Source organism: Fukomys damarensis, unplaced genomic scaffold (assembly GCF_012274545.1).
Source record: "Fukomys damarensis isolate Sample0158 unplaced genomic scaffold, DMR_v1.0_HiC HiC_scaffold_2, whole genome shotgun sequence".
NCBI lineage: Eukaryota > Metazoa > Chordata > Mammalia > Rodentia > Bathyergidae > Fukomys > Fukomys damarensis.
The window spans coordinates 8,384,673-8,403,458 of NW_022900914.1; the positions used below are offsets into that span (position 1 = coordinate 8,384,673).

An 18,786-nucleotide genomic window follows, 5' to 3' on the forward strand; every position below is an offset into this window, starting at 1 on the left:
CCGGCTTGGGGTGTGTGTGTGTGTGTGTGTGTGTGTGTGTGTGTGCGTGCGCGCGCGCGTGTGTGTAGAGAGAGACAGAGAGAGCTTTAGTTTTTGCACTAGGGCTTGAACCCAAGGCTTTTGGACTGGGATATATCCCCATGTATTTACTATTTATTATTTAAGACACTAAATCCCTAAGCTGCCCAGGCTGAGCTTGAATTTGTGATCCCTCTGCCTCAGCCTCCCAGAGTGCTGGGATGACACGGGTGCACTGTAGATGCCAGGTTACACCAGAGAGACATAGAGACGGTGAGGCTGGTGCGTGTGAGGAGAATGTTTAACTGCAGTCATTCTGCGGGTGCCACTGGCTGCTCCCCAGGGAACTGGGTGGGAGTGACAAAAGAAAACGGAGCTCGCTGTCAGCACGTAGGACTATGATTGGTGGTGCAGTGATGGGTCGGAGGGACCTGTGACACGTTCGGGGGTATTTTGCATGGCTCTGTGTGCAGAGTGACAGTACGGGCTTGAGGGAGGATGCCTGCTGCGTGCGTGTCTAGGTGTGTGGCAGTGTGGGGCAGTGGCAGTACTGTGCCAGGAGACTGTGACCTCATCCCACCGTGGTATGTGCCTTGCCAGTGACACCACGCTTCAGAAGCTGGTTCCCAGTGAGGGGCTCTCTGTGGCTGGGACCACCTTGCTGAGGGGTGGCCCCATGAGAGGGGAGGGCAGGCGGCAGAGGGCCACCGTGGAGGTTGTTCCACAGCACAGTGTTGCAATTGTGTGGCTGTGGCTTTTTTGTCTCAGTGGCTCCAGACTAACTTCATCCTCATCCACTGGCCCAAGTACTTGGGTCTTCAAGTGACCTCAAGTGTCTTAGAATCTTCCACCCCCACCTCTCCATCAGAACCTATCACCAGCTTCTGTCCCCAAACCAGCCACTCTCACCTGTCCCCCTTCCTGTGGGGAGTGCTGCCGAGCTGGCCCCTTGCATCCTGGCACCCAGTGGTTTCCAATCACTCCTCCCTCTCTGGTTCTGTCTGCTCACTTTCCTTCGTGCACTAGAGTCCTCGGGGTACTCTCCTCCCTGCCCATCTGGGGTTCCTAAAACTGCAGGTTTGGCCCCCTATCCCAATATATCACCTGCTCACATAGCTTCCACCACTACCTGTTAGGGTTCAGCCGTGTCCTCCAAATTCGATATGTTGAAGTCCTAACCTCAGTGCCTCAGATGTGACCTGATTTGGAAGTATGATCAATGCAGATGTAATTCATTAAGATCAGGCCATACTGGGGTAGGGTAGGCCCTGAATCCAAACTGGTGTCCATATCAAAAGGAGAAATTTAGGCTGGGGATGTAGCTCAGCGGGACCACAGCTGCCTGGCAAGTGCAAGGTCCGGAGTTCAATTCCCAGTATCGGGACACACATACAGGAAGAACACTGGTACGATCTAAATGACTCCCATGATTTGTGTATTGAAACTGAACCCCCATTGTTATGGTATGAAAGGAGGGACCTTTCCCATCCCACAGATGGACATCCATGCATCTGTGCAGTCAGAAACCTGGTCATCAGTATTCTCCCTTCTGCCCCGTCTCCAGCCTACCACTGCATCCTGCCACTCTGCTTCCTGTGTTGAAGATCTTCACTTCTCTCCCTGGGCCACCCCCAGTCCAGGCAGTAGCCCGACAAGGTCTTCTAAAACAGAAGGCTGATCATGTCACCCATCCCTCTTTCCTTCACCCTCAGGATAAATGCTCTTTTCTTTTCTTTCTTTCTTTCTTTTCTTTTTTTTTTTTTTTTTTTTTTTTTTGGTATTGGGGATTGAACTCAGGACCTTGCACTTGCAAGGCAGGCATGGTGCCACTGAGCCAAATCCCCAGTGCTTTCTTTTTGTGTTTTTTCTAAACTGGAGATCAAACTCAGGACCTTGAGCTTGCCAGGCATGTAGGGCAGCACCACTGAGCTTAATCCCCGGCCCAGATGCTAACTCTTTCTACAGCTGCTCACCACCTGGCCCTTGACCGCCCATGCGCTCTCCGCTCCAAATTTCTTTTAACTCCTTTAAGAAATTTCCAGGCCTTTGCTTATCCCAGAGTAGTGCTCCTGCCTCTCACTTGCCCAGGAAACTCCTACTCTTTTTTTTTTTTTTTTTATCTCCTCCCTCATGAAGTTTGGGCGTCATCATCGTTAGTGCTCCATGGCAGCTAGTACTTCCCTTCTAGCATCACTCCCATTGCAGGGGTTCAACCTTGAGTACACAGCTGAATTTCCTAGAAAGCTCTTACATCATGCATCGTGGTACACACACATCAACACCCAGCTCTTCTCCAGATCAGCTGTGTCAGGGGCAGCACCTGGGCATACCTCCCAGATGATAATCTGCAGTCAGGCAAAAGCCGTTGCTCTCCTACGTTCCTTATTCCTAGATCCCAATGGAGACAGTGCCACACAGGTGAGAAAAGTCTCTGTTGTGCGACTGTTACAGGAGGTTCAGGGTGAAAGCCTTGATGGACTCTAAAGATCCCCATGTACCAGGCTGCCTGTCCCAACATGCCGATCAAAGAGACAGGAAGGAGCCTCGATCATCATGGCAACGTGAAAAACAGGTAGCGTGTTCAAGTTCTGTTTTCAAGGGCATGACCGGAATGTGGAAGTTTTACAGAAAAAGGGAATAAGGGCAAGGGTTGGGGTTAGCATAGCTATGGATTTTGCAGTTGACAAAGTAGGTAACTCTGGGTTATCTCAGGCCTGGCTCTGAGAATCTCCAGGAAAGCCCTCGCCCCTTGAGGGGCAGTTTGATTCCCAGGTGGGTTCACCTGTCCTGCTGAGGACGGTGCATCCTTGGCTCCAGTCATGAAGTCACCGCTCCTGATCGGAGAGGCAGTCTTATCATGGGGAAATAACTCCCAACCTGTTAGATGCCGGATGGTGCCAAGAGTGTGTGTCTCTCAAAACTGAAGAATGGATCTGAGGACAGAGGAGTTATAAGTGGAAAAAGTTTATTGACAGAAAGCTACTGAGAGACAGGAGGGGTCCTGAAAGTGGATTACAACCAAGCCTCTTCATCCAGGGTTAATTTATACACAAAATCACGACTTGGATAACTAAGCTATAATCACCCTATGGGATTCTGAGTATAGTTACTTGGCTAATATTGATTGATCAGTAGGGAAGCAATAAGGTGGGCATCAATGACTTTAGCTCATCTGTAACTTCTGCTGTACAAAGAACAAGGGCCTTCTCGGAAAGGGATGGGAGGTCAGGGTGTTCTGTCACCCACCTCCATGTCTGAGCCCACTGGACCAGGTGGTGCTAATTACATTGTAATCTCCAGCTGCAGTTTATCTCTAGAAAGGGTGCACAGTCCTGGCTCTCTTCAGGTCTGTCTTCAGCCACAATTTTGATGTGCGTCTCATCTTTTCCACTGACCCCTTCCAGGGCCCTATCCCTTTCTGACTGCCTATTAGCTTCTATCTGACTTAGCTGTCTATAATATGATCATGGGCCGATCTGTTCTGCGAGGAGGCTTGCTGTTGCTTGGGGGATGTTCAGCAGCCAGAGGTGTAGCTCTTGGAATCCCAGGTGACTGCAAGAGAGTGGCTCAGAAAGGGGAAGTGGGGAATGGAATCAGAGAGGGACAAAATGGAGTTAGTTCATGACCACCGCTGGCAGGGAAGGGATTGTGCGAGACCCTGTGGGAGCCTGCCTGGGTGCAGTGTCCCCACGGAGCAGCTGAAAACTGAGAATGTAAATTCGGACTGTGTAACAATTGGATAGTGGCTGTGTTCAGTGTAACGGTCACTGTGAACGGCTGTACTCTGCGTAACAGAGCGGCATATCCCCACAGGAGGACTGAGCCCTATGCTTGTCCAACTCGTAGTCTGGGAATTCTTGAGGAAGCCATCTATCTGATTCATCCATCGCAGAGGAAGTTTGCAGAAGGGGAGGCGGCCTGCACCAAGATGGCAGCTGTGGGCGAGGCTGTTCGTCCTTGGGCTGCACCCTCGTACCTGTGCAGGGAAAGCGGGAGACTGGGGAGGGCGGGAGTCAGGAAATGGCAAATGGTAGCCTCCCGGGTGAACACCACGCTGGAAGCCGGCTCAGCTCCTCCGCCTCCTAGCCCCGCCTCCGGCCACTCCCATCGCGGAACTGGTGGGCGGGGCGGCATCGGGGGCGGAACCCGCACAGGCAGACCAATGGCGTGAAGGGGGCGGGCCGGCGGCAACCTGCGGGCGGAAGAGTCGAAGTTCGCCGGCTGGAGACCGCCGTGAGCCTGGGATTGGGGTTCTCCCCTGTACAGAAGATGCTGAGTTCTTCCCTGAGCCCCCAGAACAGCACCTGGACAGAGACCTTCTCTCTGCTCTTGGCTCTTGGCGTCGCCCTCTACTTGGGCTACTACTGGGCATGTGTGCCCCAGGTGGGTGCGGACCTAGTGTTGTGACCGGTGGGTTTGGGGTACTCTGGGGTATGGGACAGACTTAGCCTGGGCTCGAACGCTTTGTGAAAGCTTGGATGATTGGGTCTCCCTCCCCAGTGAAAGTTGCTATTATCACCTATTGGAGAGTCGCTTCTTTGCTTCCCCTCTGCATCTCCCTATGCCAGCTGGACCATTGGGGCACCAGAAGGGTGCTGCCCCATGTAATGTGGAAGGCATCCTGAGGTGCCAGATGTGAACCCTCTGCTTTCCTTCTTTTTAGGTGATCTAGCTGAATTTCTCATTGGCTGCACCTAATGATAGAACCTGGGGCCTCTGTGGTGGTGGCCAACTCAACACCAACCTCCCTCAACTTAGTAGGACCTTGCTCTCTTGAGCGCTGACTGAATGTTGTGTCTCACTTGGGACTGATGAATAACTGTAACTGGGCTTGTGCATTCAGCCCTGTTTTAAGGTCTAGACTCTGGAGTGTTGAGAAATTCTGAAGAGGCTGGTTTTGATCAATTTGGAAATGTTTGACATTTACATAAATATATAATTACATATCTAGGAAAAGCTAAAGCTTTTAATTAAAATTGGTTTTAGGCAGCTGAATCCAACAAGAAAACTACTGACTTAATTCTTTAAAAAGACTTGCCGGAGGGCCGGGGGGTTTGGCTCAGTGGTGCGGTCGCCTGCCTCACGAGTGCAAGGGCCGAGTTCCACCCCTGGTGCAGAAACTGGGCACAAGTCTGGAGTCCCAGCTCCCGGGGAGACTGAGGAGGGTGGATCGCTGGAGTCCAAGTTTGGACTATCTTGATCAACACAGCAAGACCTGTCTCCAAAAAAACCCAAATAGTTTGGGTAGGGGAGAGTGTAGTTCAGTGGTAGAACACAAGCTTAGCATGTAGGAGGCCCTGGATTCAATCCCTAGTACCGAAAGATTTTTATAAGACCTATGGGAGATTTTAGTGTTGCCTAGACTTTTCTATATTTTCAAAGCTTTCTACATTGGTATGGCTTATAAATTAAGTCAGGGTTTGGGATATGGCACAGTGGTACAGTATGTGTTTATTTTGCATTCAATCTCCACCACCTAAATATTCTCCCTTAATAAAGTTTAAAAGTCCAAATCTAACAATACTTTGTAAGCCTCGCCTTATGCATCAAATTTGAAGTTAGTCACTTTAGACCAGACCTGTCCTGAACTCACATTGTCCTTTACTTGCAAGAGCCAAACGGAAGCCAGATCTGCTGCCACTTTATTCACCAAACATTTTCTTGACTTCTATACACTGCCTAAAATGCAGGAAAGGTACTATCCTGGAGGACATGGAACCTGGGCCGTCCGACATGGCCATGGATTAATACACATTTATCCAGACACCGATAGTGTCTCACTAATAATTCTCAGGAGTGAGCCAGGAAACACTGTGCTAGAGGTACATGAAGGTAACTTACGCAAGTCGAACCTAGGCACTAATGCATTACCCTTGTTATACACTGCTGAGCGATTTGACCCACAGTTTAATAAACTGAGAGGAGCTTGACCTCTTGGCAGTTAGGAGGCAGCAGAGTGCAGGTGATGAAGTGGCACAGTGCTAGAGACACAGGCCTGGGTGTGAATCTTCAGCTGCCACACACAAGCTGTGGGACATTTCCTGCCCTTCAACAAGTTATTCAACATTCAAACCTCTTCGTACTGAGGGACCATAGGACCTGCCTCACAGATGAGTATGTGCTAAGCACAAAGCCTACAACACAATGAGCACACAGGACATTTTTCTACAAGGATTAGTGGTGATATAATTATTGATTCTGCCTTGCCTTTTGCTTGCCTTTTTGGGTGATTCTGGACAAACTAGTTGACCTGTAATAGTCACAATTTTGTCACTTGTATCTTACCTAAGGTTGGGCTTAGCACAGTGACTGCATGTAGCACACATGCTGATATCCCAGGGAGTAAGGATCAGGGTCCAGGGCACATCGCCCAACAGCCACAGTATTAACTTGGCCTCTGTTATTTGCCTGGCTCCTTTAAGGTTTCAGGAAGAAAAGATAAGAATCTGGTGCCCAAGTTCCTTGGAAATGTAATTTCTGTTCTTGAGACTGTGGCCCTCTGACTTGCAGGCTTCTCACCTAGGCCCTCTTTCAGAAAGCAGAGAAGTTCAAAGTCTGGGCTTTGCGCCCACTGACCTCATCTGTTCGTGTTACCCCATCGCCATTACCTTTCCCCGAGTTGGCACGAAGCAGTGTGTTCACATCAGGGATAGTGCTCCTGTAGAGCATGATCTAACAGCAGGCCCCACATGTAGGAAAAAAACGAGAACCCTGGTAGAAAGCCCTTGTGGGAATTTGTGGAGAGTGGGGTACTCACATCAGGAGAAGCCAGTGTCACAGGAAGGTGACCTTGCAGATGACTCGCCTGCAAGGCAGAGCTCCTGGATTGGATGGTGCTGCATTTCTTGTCCAGAACTCAGCTCCTCCACCAGGCACTGTTTCTATGACCTGTCCCCTCCCAGCTGGGTCTGAGGCAGGGACAGGCAGAGCAGGGGAAGCAGTGCCCAGTCACTTCTAGAAAGGTGACACTCCAGAGCTGGCGTTTTTGTGGCTCTGTTAGTAGCGGTGACCTGGCCATCCAGGCTGAGCTGTGCCCAGGATCTCACTCTTCTGACAGTGCAGCATCTGTCTGGGAAGGGAAGTCACTTACCCTTTGGCATTGGGTGGCTCACTGTCTTGGGGCAAAAATCAGGGGAGTGAGGCAGATTCTGCTGTGTGATTACAGAGGCCTCACCTGGTGGCTGGGCCCCAGTTTCTGAGCTTCCTGAAGCAACACTGTCCCATCACTGTGGAGACTTTCTACCCCACATTATGGTGTTTTGAGGGACGGCTGCAAACCATCTTTCGTGTCTTTGTGCAGTCCCAGCCACTAGTCTCTTACTGGAGGTAAGAAGGGGACAGGCAGGTAAATGTGAAACTCCAGTATGTAGCACAGAAAGCGTGTCTTCAGGTGTTGCTGAGGTAAGCTGCAGGACTTCCGTGTGGGGGAGGCAGGAGGTGAACCCTTGAAGTGTATCAAATTCCTAATAGGATCATGTGTGCTCTCCTCTCCCAAACCCCAGTGAAGTCCTCCAAACCCCAGATGGGGGCCAGTTCCTGCTAGACTGGGCCGAGCAGCCCAACAACAGTCACTACTCTGACCCCACCACTCAGCCCATTGTGCTGCTGCTTCCTGGCATTAGTGGCAACAGCCAGGAGACTTACATCTTGCACCTGGTTGACCAAGCCTTGAGGGATGGCTACAGGTGAGGGTGGACACAGCCCAGGAGTAGGGGTGCCTGAAGACGTGTTAGGGGGAGAAGTCCATTTGACCCCGATGTGGTACTCTAGCGGGGGCTTGTGGGGAGGGCCTGGCTGACATACCTGTGTGTACCCCAGGGCTGCTGTATTTAATAACCGAGGCTGCCGTGGGGAAGAGCTGCTGGTGAGTGACCTCCTTGTTCACGTGGCTCTGTACGCACTCCCCGTAGATCTTGGCCCTGGGGCTTTACCTGCCTACTTTCCCTCCCTCCCTTCCCCGCCTCTCCAATCCCGTTTGCCCTCAGACCCACAGGGCTTATTGTGCCACCTATACTGAAGATCTAGAGATGGCCGTGAACCACATAAAGCACCGCTACCCTCAAGCTCCACTGCTGGCCGTGGGCATCTCTTTCGGAGGGTAATGGTGGCCCGGGCTTAACCCAGAGCCCAGCCTTCCTCCTGTTTCCCTGTGTCCTGTTCTCCTCCTGACTCACTCATACCAATGCTTCTCTCGTGGCTCTTCACCAATCTTGCAGGATACTGTTGCTGAACTACCTGGCACAGAGCGGGAAGGCTGCAGGGCTGGTGGCAGGACTGACTCTGTCTGTGTGCTGGGATTCCTTCGAGACGGCCCGCTCCCTGGAGACCCCCTTGAACTCGCTGCTCTTCAACAAGCGCATCACTGCTGCGCTCTGCCGGTTTGTGGACAGGTAGGCTTGCCCAGTGACCAGGTATGTTGTCACCTGGGCCTCCTCAGTACGAGAGGCCACGGCTTTGGGTCAGATGCAGGAGTCAAGACAAACCGGGATGTACTTTCTTCCAGAAACAGAAAGACGATTGGGAAGTTGGTGGATGTAGACTTTGTCCTGCAGGTATCATCTTTCACCATCTCCCTGCTCCAGAAGGTCTCCCACCTTCTTCCTGTTCTTTATCTCAGACTCTACTACCTCTGCCACACAGGCCCGCACAATCCGCCAGCTTGATGCGCGCTACACATCTGTAGCCTTTGGGTATCAAGATTGGGTTGCCTACTACCAAGCATCAAGCCCCAAACACAAGGTAGATGCCATCCAGCTCCCTGTGCTCTGCCTCAATGCAGCAGATGACCCCTTCTCCCCAGTCCATGGTGAGCACCCGGAGTCAGAAGGCCTGGGGCCCTGGAAAGTGGACAGTGAGGTACAAGTGGAGAGAGCCTGGGTCCTTACCAGGGGCCAGGTTCCTGACCTCCTCTCTGACCGCCTCCCAGCCTTTCCCCTACAGGCTGCCCAACACTCTGCCCATGTTGCTCTGCTCATCACAGCTCGTGGTGGTCACATCGGCTTCCTGGAAGGGCTGCTGCCCTGGCAGCACTGTTACATGAGCCGCCTCTTGCACCAGTATGCCAGAGCCATCTTCCAGCACCCAGAGGAGCTGCTCGCCTCTGGGGACAGAAAGAGCTGACAAGTGTACCATTTGGGGTCTCAGCTCAGTTTTCCCTTGTTTATTAAATAATCAACCCTTCCTGCCTATTGGGCTGAGGTTCATTTTCCCTTTCCTTAAGTCTGGGATAGATGATCCAGGGGCTTACTGTGTATTTAGCCGGGCTGGCTCGGTGCGGCCCATCTGAACCCACAGATTACTACCTGAGTCACCTTTCTTGCCCTTCTACGCCCTAACAGCAAGGGCCAGGCCAGTCCTCTTCCCAGCAAAAGCCAGGAGCTTCATGTGAAGACTGTAAGGGGAGGAGGAGTAACTGATTGTGTCTGCAGGAAGGATAGCAGTGCCTCCAGGCTCTTGGACATCTTCATGTTTCTGGAGAAGGGCACGTTCAGCTTTGGAGCCTCTGGTGGACAAAAGGAAGGAGGCAGGTAGTGCGGTCTGGCTTCAAACACCACTATCCTGGGTGGATCCACAGGTGACGAATGTAGGGCCCTCAGGACCAGACTCAGGGAGGGCCACAGCCAAGCATTAACTGAGAAGGGCAGGCCCTGCCCCTCATCACAGGCAGTCTCAGTTGTAGGCCCAAGTGAGGTGAGCAGTAGGAGTCCAGGTCTCCACTCTCCTCTGGACGGTGGCAGTGTCCATGCCTGATTCCCAGAGAGCAGGAAGGCTAAAGAAAACCTGGAAAGGCACTCTGCAGTAGCAGGATGGTCATGACGATGAGCCCGACACATAGCAGGAGCAGCAGCCACACAGGAACACTCCCTGCAGGTGCGGAAAAAGAAGTGAGCCACAGAGGGGCGTCACTGAAGACCAGAGCCCTGGACCCACTGGATTTAAGGAAGGGCAGAGGGATGGCTGGGAACTGGCAAGCTCTTCTCCAGGGATGTGTCTGCTACAGCCAAAGGTGGGGTGGTAGCTCCCACCCCAACTACTCACGCCGTGAGGGCAGCAGGTGCAGCTGGCAGCGACTGTCCGCAGCCACAGAGAACAAGGCAGTTTCATGGGACCCGAGAAGCTCTGGTCCACGACCTTTCTCAGGTAGAAAGACCACATCCGTCACCACAAAGCTATGAGACTCCCTCACGTAATAGAGGCGCTGAGGGCAGGAAGGAAAGTAGTAAGGGAAGGCACAACTGGACACTTTTTGGAAACATGCTCTGCACCCCAGCAGTCTTCCCTTCCTGTACACACAGGGCAGGGCAGGCCTGCAGGCCTCCCACGGGGCTGTGCCCACCTCCACCCATTACCTGGAGAGAGAAAGCTATGTAGATGGCAACAGAGCCAGTGACCGTGCCCAGGCCTAGGAAGGTGCCCGATTCACTGTAACAAACAACAAAGTGCTCACTGTCCTAGAAGCCCGGGCAGCCACCTTCACTTACCAACAGTTGTCCCTGGGCACCCGGGCAGGACTCCTTTCCAAGCTCCCCCAGGTACCCTCTACCCAGCCAGGCCCACATTGTCTCACACCTGACACTGAGGCAGGAGATTACTTCATGGCCACAGGACTTAGTCCGAAGGGGCAAGAAGGTGGAAGTGTCCCAGGCTGTGAGGTAGCAGGGCGGGTGCTGCTGCAGGTGCTTCTGGGGGATCTGCACTGTGAAGAGTCGCAGCCCACAGGGCTGGTCTGGAACCTGCCCAAACCTGGGGGCCGGGTGAAGGGCTGTTCAGCTCCAGGGTCCTGCCCAGCCTTCCTCAGAGGTTGCTGCCCTGCTGCACCCTGGTTAGGCCTGGGGTGACACCAACGAGACCACAGTCCTCCCCAGTCCCCCCTCCCCCCACTTGTTCCCACTCCTCCATCACAGCTGCGCTGTGCCTCTTTCAACCAGCCCATAGGTCTCCATACCTGCAAGCCCGGTAGCGGTAAGGTGTGTTAGAAAAGCTGGGTCCGTTCTCTTGCCAGTGCAACTGTGTTACTAGCTGATCTTTCTGCCACACGAAGGCCTTACGGTCCCGGCCTACAGTTACCAACTAGTAGCCAGGAATAAAGATTCCAAAGATGGAAGGTTAGAGGATCTATTTGCTACACAGACAGCATTAGCACCTCCTTTTTCTTTTCTGCACCCCCCTCTCAGAACCCACCACCTCACCTTGCCATCAGGCCCCAAAGTCAGGTCTTCAATCTCATCTTCATGGGCTTTGAACTCCAGAACCTTCTCCAGGCTGGGTACCTACAGCCAAGCCACCAGCATGCACCATGGTTAGACCAGGACGGCAGCAAGAGCACTATGCTTCCTACACCTCTTTTATCATCTTCTCATCTAACGGCCACTCACAAGTTTCCCAGAACTAAAGTTCAGATTCTCCCACTTCCTGACTTTTTGTACTGACATGCATCTCTCCTGACCCCTAAAACCGTACCTTCCAGACACGAATGTGGCCATCTGTCCCTCCAGTGGCAATCAGGGTATTATCATGGTTGAAGCACACAACTTTCTGCAGTATATCTTTCTGCAGGCCAAAGTCTGTCTGCACCGCCTTCAGGTTCTCTACTTTGAGCTCTGCCCCGTCACGATGGGTTTCAGCTCCCCATTTCTTCTCTTCCGGGGCTGCCCCCTTTCTTGGTCGAGGCCCCTGCTCTCTGGAACCTGCAAAACAAACAGCTTGCCAGGATCCAGTCTTCTACATTAAGGGGCACTGGTCCCTTTGTACAGGGCAGGTGTATTTCCAGCGCGTAGCTGCCACCACGACCCCACTTCCTGTCCTGCTCTTTCACGCTCTTACTCATCTAACCCCCCCCCCACAAGCTTCTCACCTGCCTTCTCTGCCTTGCTTCCCTTCTGCTGATGGGCCCGGAAGCGCAGGAGCTGACAGTGAGCATCCTGCCCTGCAGCAAGGATGTCACCAGCCAGTGCCAGGTTCATGGTGGCCCGTGTCTCTGTGTCATGAGAGTGCAGCAAGGAGGCGCTCAGGTGCCCATCAATCTGTTCTAGCCGCAGAAAATGCTGTGAGAGAGGCAAGCAAAGTTCAGGGGTGCAGAGAGAGCAGATCAAGGCAAACTCACCTCCTAGTCTGATGCTTTATCCCTTGGCTTACTGCACATTTCTAGTTCGCAGGGCTGTCCTGAGCCTCCTATCTTTTATTTGGTCCCCAATCTGTACAGGAAGCAGGGATCATTATCCTCCGGTTTATAGATCGGCAGGATGAAGCTCAGAACACTTTTAAAGAACCTAGCCTAAGGGCCAGATGCACCACTCGCCGCAGCTGGAGCGCAGACAGAATATATGTGCTTCCTGAAGAGAGCCGGACAAGCGCCTAGAGCTGCTCTCCAGGTCGAGCTCAGACGTCCGACCTGCGCGGCCGGTGTGCAGCTCTAACTCCGGAGTCCCTCAGCCACTCTCCGCGCCCGGGCGCCCGGACCCGAAGCTGGGGTGCGGCTCACCCAGCCACCCGTCAACCCGGAATCGCCCTCAGCCCGCGCCGTGCCCTGGCCCCGGTGGCCCCGCGCTCTCACCACTCCATTTTTTATGCCGGTCTTGGCGGCGCCTCCTCCGCCCGCTACGATGAGCAGCCCCGCGCTGGGGTCCACCCGAAGCGCGTACAAGGGGAACGGGGCCCGGTATAGCTCCGTAGCCTGACGCCGGCCCATCCCGCCCGCCGCGCGTTCACTGCCCCAGCAGCTGCTGAACTTGTCCCGTTCCCGTTCCCGCCGCCGGGACCCCTTTCACTCCTGCTGGGTTGCAACAACTCCAGCCACCCGCAGAAGCCCGCGTCTCAGCCCCAAACTGTCTGACTTGGTTTCCAGGGTGCGTAGAGCGCACGCGTCTCCCCTCGCGGCTCTCCGCGCAGGCGCAGGACGCCGATACGCGTCAGCACTAGCGGGTCACAGAGCCCTGGCACCGAATCTTCTTCTCCGCCCTTTGTGACGTCAGACCCGCCCTCTTTGTTCGGGGGTGGGGTCGGGTAGGGTGGGGGTGGAGCTAGTTAGTGAAGATTGTTGAAGGTGTGTGTGTTGGTTCCTTGGTAATTGAACCCAGGGCCTTCACGCTGGGCTGCATCCCCAGCCCCTTTTAACTTTTTGTTTTATTTTTCCGTAGTGGAGATCGCACTGAGCTACGTTCCCAGTAACACAGCCCCGTCCCGCCCCTTATTTTGAGACAGGGTCTCGCTAAATTGTCCGTGCTGGATTTAAACTTGTGATCTTCCTGCCTCAACCTGCAACCCAGTCAGACTTACATAAATGTAATAAGTCCTGCATTTAGAACAGTCCCCACTCAGGAGCGATGAGCCAACTGATAAAAGGGCAACCTTTACACCTGAGAGGAAGTCCAAGGTCACAGAGAGTACCTGAAACAACCTGCAGCTCCTGAAAAAAGGCAGCATGGATTCAGAATGAACCTGGTGTCAAATCCCAGGCCCAGTTTCCTAATACTATTTTGATACCGTGAGTACCAGGCTTCTGGTTCTGCCAACAATGAGGAATGAAGTCTCCAACAAAAGGAGGAAGTTAGGAGAGTTTTTATTGGAAATACTGAGAATATCTCGCCCCAGTCAGAGCTTAATTATAGGTAACAGCACAGGAATTGCTCATTCCTTTGGTGGCCACCTATCCCAGGTGACTCTGGGGATTTAAAAATGACCAATTGGAACTCAGTGTTTTAACCTGGTTCTTCAATTTTAGGGTTTGCCAGTACCTGGATCTCGGGAAAACTGGTTAACTTGCATTGTAATCTCCTCAAAATTCAGGAATTTAATGAGGAATGGCTTTAGGAGGAAGTGGGCTGCATCCCATATTGCCTGAGGGAGTTCATTCTTTGTCCAAAGTCCTAGCTCACTATCTGTTCTGACTTTTTTATCAGTATGACTTGTCACCCAACTCTAACTCAGGCCCTTCCACTATCTAGCTGCCTGACTCATAAGCTAACTAAATAATTTTTTTTTTACAGTATAAAGAAACCACACTACACCTTAATACAACACCTATCCAGGGATTTAGCTCAGTGGTTCCTCCTCCTGCCTCACAAGCTCAAGGACCCGAGTTCAATCCCTGGTACCAAAAAACAAACAACACCTATCCTTTATGTTGGCAGAGCCTGCCATTTCCTTCTAGTCCCTTTCACATTTCCACTCATGCAACTTTAGGGGTGGCAGCCTCTGATAGCCTATGATGTATTTTGGGTTCCCTGACAGGTACTTTCTCTGCCTGACACCCACACCCTGTGGGGACCTTGGGGTTTCTGATCTGTGCACGAGTCCCTTGATTCCCTACAGATAAGCACTAGAAATCCCTGTGAGGACACAAGGACTGCAGCATCTTCAGTACCCCAAAGCCCTGTGGCTTCATCTTTGGGGACACCAGTGTCTATCCCACAGAACTGAATTAAGCCATAAAGGGCCTGGCTGAGCCCCTTGTGAACCTCAGTTCCTAGGGCCTTGTGGGTTCCTTTCCCTCTGGAAAAGGCACCTGCTGTCCTAAGCCCTTCTGTTTCCTTTGATACCCCACCCCAGGGCCTTGTTGGAGATTAGCACCCTTGTAGCTATAGCCATGAATTCTGTGGGCTCAGCAGGACAGACACAAGGTTTGCAGGGTCAGGTTTTATTGGACACACTGAAGGCTGAATGAGGCCTCCAGTGCCCTTCGTCCTCTTTAGCCGGGGGAGAGAAGACTCCATAGGGGGTTTCCAGGATTCAGGACAGGAGAACATACCTGACCTCCGGCCAGCCAGCCCTTCAGAGTATCTCGGGGGCTCCCTGAGACCTGGGGCCTGGTGGAGGGTCTAGGGTTTGGAGGGGAAGTTCCAGGGACCCTCCGTAGCTCTGGAACTAGGATGGGAATTTTTCGAGAAAAGGCTCTGGACAGGTAGGCCACTTTGGGGATGGAGATGGCCTGGGCTTTGGGGAGGCCTGTTTTGCAGCCTGAGGTAGAGGTCCTGATCTTCGGAGGGTGGAGTCTGGTGTTTGAAGACCTGCAGACCTGAGGCTCCTGACCTGGGAGGGTATGCTGGGCGCTGGATCTGCCTGGGCCTGAGCCCCTGGGACCTGGGCTGCTGGTGTTTGACACCAAGGGGACTGAGTGGCCTTGCCCTGAGGCCCTACTTCCTCCCCCGCTTCTTTTTGGTAATAGATTCAAGGCCCTGGCCTCGCCCATGGGCAGGCGGAGGCCAAAGCCGATGCCCATTCGGAGTGGCCCAGATTCCTGGCCTGGCACACAAGGCAATAGTTGCGGGAAGACAAGCAGCCGGGGTCCAGTACTGTACCTGGGGATAGGACAAGAAGGACTTCTGGGCTGGAGGCACAACAGGCATATGGGGTACTCTACAACTGGGGCCTGGATGGTTCTGCCGAGCCACAGCTGCTGGGGCCTGGATGGTTCTGCCGAGCCACAGCTGCTGTAAAAGCAGTAGCCGCAGGCCGTGCGCGATGCGACGCAACCCCAGGTGGGCCACCAGGGCCTGAGCCAGGGCCCCTGGGTCCCTGAACTCTGCAGGCTTCCTCTCCCCCGCTATGCATCTTGCTACCACCCAGGGGACCCAGGGCCCCTGTACCAGTGCCAAGCCTGCCTGTTAGAGCGGACCCCAGGAGAGGCGAGGCTGGGGCTGGGGAGGAGAGGAAGAGTGGGTAAGAGGAGGAGAGGGGTAGAGCCAGTAGTAGTTTGGGGGACAAGAGGAATGTGGAAGGGAGATGTAGGGGTAGCTCTGGTGAAAAAAAGTGGGGGGACTTGGGAGAGGAGAACAGGGGTGTGGCGTGAAGTCGGAATTAGCATCAGCAGAGAAGTGGGGGCCGGAAGATTGGGGCTGTGGGGGAAAGGAGAAGGGGGGTTGGGACTTTGGGGAAGAGGAGAGCAGTGGGTGGGAGGAAGGGGGAGGATGATGCAGAGAACAAGGCTGGAGGTTGGGGTTAGCTGTGAGAGGCCCCAGGGGGGACCCCCGGGAGTGAATGTGTTCTGCAGCAGCACCTGGTCCTGGTTTTGAGGCAACATTGCCTTGACCCCAGAAGGGACTGGGCGACCAGACAGGGATTAGAATCCTAGCAGAGTCCGGGCATCAATGCTGTCTTCTGGGGGCTGTGGGGCTCCAGACCGGGGTGGCCGCAGATGGCATAGGCCAAGGAGGCACCGGCTTCGTATGTGGCTCTGCTCGGCCCTCAGAGTGCTCAGGCGGAAGCCTTGGCCCAAGCCTGGCTTCTCACATCTTTGTGTCAGCCCTCACCGGAGAACGCGAACGCTGCCTCTTGGGAGCTGGGAGCAGCAGTGATCGTCTGGATGGGACTGAGAAGAACACACAGCCCCAGGACCTGCAGAGACAGACAGGGCCACAGCTCTGCATTGGGTGCCCAGTTTCAAGACAACGCTCTAAACCCCAAAAGCTTTTCACCTTGGGGCTCAGAAAAGCTGGCAAAATGTTCCGGGGAAGGTGAAAGTGGGGACAGAGGGGAGGAGGGAGTTAGAGGAGAGAGGGGAGGGTTCCGGCTTTGTGGGTTCTGACCAGTGAGGGTTCCTCTGGGCCGTGTTTCACAGCACTGAGGGAAGAAGGGACCTGTCAGAGAGGCGAGCAGAGCCATCAAGCAGTGACTGCAGCTCCCTCCGCCCCGGTGTCTATCCCGGAACTCACCCTGAGCCCAGATTCTGTCTGTTGCCGTGTGCCTCCAGCAGCCAGCCAGAGGTCCTGTGTGCGACCGTGTTCGGCCTCCTAATCTGGACTGTGAGATTCTTCAAGCATCCTGGACTCCAGTCATTGGTCCCCTGACCACCTGTCCCCCCTAATGTTGGTGTTGTCTGGATCGCCCGGGCCCTGGCCCAGATGGTGTGCCACACCCAGCAGCCACAGCAGCAGCAAGGCCAGCAGGTAAAAGCCTCTGAGAGACGGAGACAAGTCTAAGGGGCGGTCTTGCGGCCCCCAGTGGGAGCTGAAGGCCCCATTTCGGGGGGCGTGGGTGCCTGGGTCACAGAGGCCAGATGCTGATGTCATAGAACCTCACTCGGGCCTTCTGCAGGGCTGGTCTGTGACAAAACTGTGAAGCAGGCAGAACTGTCGAATGCCTCAGTTTCACCTTCATCACCGAGACGGCTTATGATGCAATTTATAACCATTTTCCTAACACCTTCACTGAGATATAATTTGCATGCCATACAATTCACCTATTTAATACACCCCAATTCAGTGTGTTTTCTCTGCCCCTCCCCCATCTCCCCAATTTTGTATCCATTAGCAGTCTCTCACCATTCTCCGCTTCCCCTCTGCCTCTGGAAACCATAAATCTACTTTTTAAGGATTTGCATAATGCGGATGGTTCGTGTAAGTGGCCTCTTGTGTGTGAAAGGTTCATTCATTAGTACTACGTATCTTAACTTTGTTCCTTTTTTATTGCCAAATAATGTTCCTTTGTGTGACTGGGCCATTCCTTTCTTTATTTGATAGACATTTTGGCTGTTTTTCTTTTTTGGCAATTACGAATAATGCTGCTGTGAACATTCTTGTGCATGTTTTGTGTAGACATGTGTTTTCATTTATCTTGAGTAGATACCGGGGAGTAAAACTGTTCAGTCAGATGATGAATCTGTATTTAACATGTTGCAGAACTCCCAAACTCTCTAAGACTGGTTGTACCATTGCTAGGTGTGGTGGCATACACCTGTGATCCCAGTACTCTGGGAGGCCGAGGCAGGAGGATGACAGGTTCAGGCCCACTGATGTAGTGAGACTCAAGATTTTTAAAAGGTCTGGGGATATAGCTCAGTGCAAAGGTCATGGGGTATCTCTCTGGGAAGAGATTAGTACCGATTTTGTCTCCTGGGAATGGGTGGCTAGAAGCCAGTAAGCTTGGCCCCACCTGTCTCTGGCTTCCTGTGTCGTGGAGGTGTCCCTTCCGCATGTATTTTTGCTGCTATGATGTCTCTCAGGAGGCCGTCACCAGGGGCTGAAGACCCAGTCTTGGACTTTCAACCTCCAAAACTGTGAGCTAAATAAATCTCTTTTTTTAAAAAAATGAAGTACCCAGACAGAGGAACAATATTTTGGTTACTGCAACAGAAAGTGGACTAGGACTGACACTTTCCTTAGTTTGTCCTCTCCTCCTATGTGGACACAGCCAGCGCCATCCCCTCTGCATGTCCGTCCTCCGTGGTCACATTGCCCTCTGACTCCCGGCATTTCTGCCTCACTGTTGAGCTTTTAAGGAGTCTGGTAAGCACATTGGGTCTGGCCAGATAATCCTGGAAGATCTATTTGAAAGTCAGCTCATTAGCAACCCTACTTTCTTCTTCCCCTGTAGCATAACATATCCTAAATTACAGAGTTTAGAGTAAACTTTTTTGGAGGGGAGCAGGTATTATTCTGCTTAAATGTAAGGACTTGGAGATGAATTCACAATCCAATTCCACTGTCTTTCTGGCTACCTTTCTGCCAGTGCTCCAGAGTCCTAATTACTGTAGCTTTGCCATATATTTTGGAAATGGGAAGTGTGAGGCCTCCAACTTTGCTCTTCCTCTTCCAGGTTGTTTTGGCCGCTCAGCTCCCTTGCATTTCCATGTGGATCCAGGGAGCCGTACACTGGTCTCTGCAAAGCAACAGCAACAACAAAAAGCCAGGATAGCATTAAATCTGCATATCTGTATGGGGAACACTGCTATCATAAGAACATTAAGTCTTCAAATCTGTGAATATGAGCTGTCTTCCCATTTTTTAATCTTCTTTATTTTCTTTTCTTCTTCTTTTTTTTTTTTTTTTTTTT

The 18,786-nt window shown here is 52.8% G+C and overlaps 3 protein-coding genes across 6 annotated transcripts in view; 1 reads left to right on the forward strand and 2 right to left on the reverse strand.

Annotated features, from left to right (window-relative positions):
• Abhd1 (abhydrolase domain containing 1) overlaps positions 1-9,188 on the forward strand; it is an 18,967-nt gene extending 9,779 nt beyond the window's left edge. For 2 of the 3 annotated variants that reach the window (XM_010604792.3, XM_033763213.1), the window contains 9 exons: positions 2,470-2,590; positions 7,184-7,344; positions 7,521-7,703; positions 7,837-7,882; positions 8,004-8,116; positions 8,235-8,408; positions 8,522-8,570; positions 8,659-8,824; positions 8,945-9,188. In XM_010604792.3, coding sequence (XP_010603094.1) covers positions 2,492-2,590; positions 7,184-7,344; positions 7,521-7,703; positions 7,837-7,882; positions 8,004-8,116; positions 8,235-8,408; positions 8,522-8,570; positions 8,659-8,824; positions 8,945-9,138 — 1,185 coding nt within the window. In that variant the 5' untranslated portion in view covers positions 2,470-2,491 and the 3' untranslated portion in view covers positions 9,139-9,188. Of the gene's footprint in view, positions 1-2,469; positions 2,591-4,120; positions 4,402-7,183; positions 7,345-7,520; positions 7,704-7,836; positions 7,883-8,003; positions 8,117-8,234; positions 8,409-8,521; positions 8,571-8,658; positions 8,825-8,944 lie in introns of those variants that run through there. The other variant, XM_010604791.3, reaches the window with a different exon arrangement.
• Positions 9,150-17,195, reverse strand: Preb (prolactin regulatory element binding). 2 transcript variants are annotated; one of them, XM_019204636.2, is made up of 9 exons: positions 16,668-17,195; positions 11,873-12,062; positions 11,479-11,705; positions 11,208-11,288; positions 10,964-11,088; positions 10,588-10,761; positions 10,368-10,440; positions 10,057-10,216; positions 9,150-9,882 (listed from the first exon to the last, which is right to left on the reverse strand). In XM_019204636.2, the coding sequence occupies exons 2-9, from the start codon at positions 11,979-11,981 to the stop codon at positions 9,788-9,790; spliced, it is 1,044 nt and encodes a 347-aa protein (XP_019060181.1). In that variant the 5' UTR covers positions 11,982-12,062; positions 16,668-17,195; the 3' UTR covers positions 9,150-9,787. The 2 variants fall into 2 exon arrangements, with proteins under 2 accessions (XP_019060181.1, XP_010603095.1); XM_010604793.3 differs by lacking the exon at positions 16,668-17,195 and adding an exon at positions 12,572-12,983.
• Prr30 (proline rich 30) lies at positions 12,832-16,657 on the reverse strand. The gene is made up of 4 exons (XM_019204619.1): positions 16,542-16,657; positions 16,266-16,350; positions 15,046-15,314; positions 12,832-13,037 (listed from the first exon to the last, which is right to left on the reverse strand). Exons 1-4 carry the CDS (start codon positions 16,615-16,617, stop codon positions 12,832-12,834), a joined length of 636 nt encoding a protein of 211 aa, XP_019060164.1. The 5' UTR covers positions 16,618-16,657.
• Positions 17,196-18,786: the final 1,591 nt, after the last annotated feature.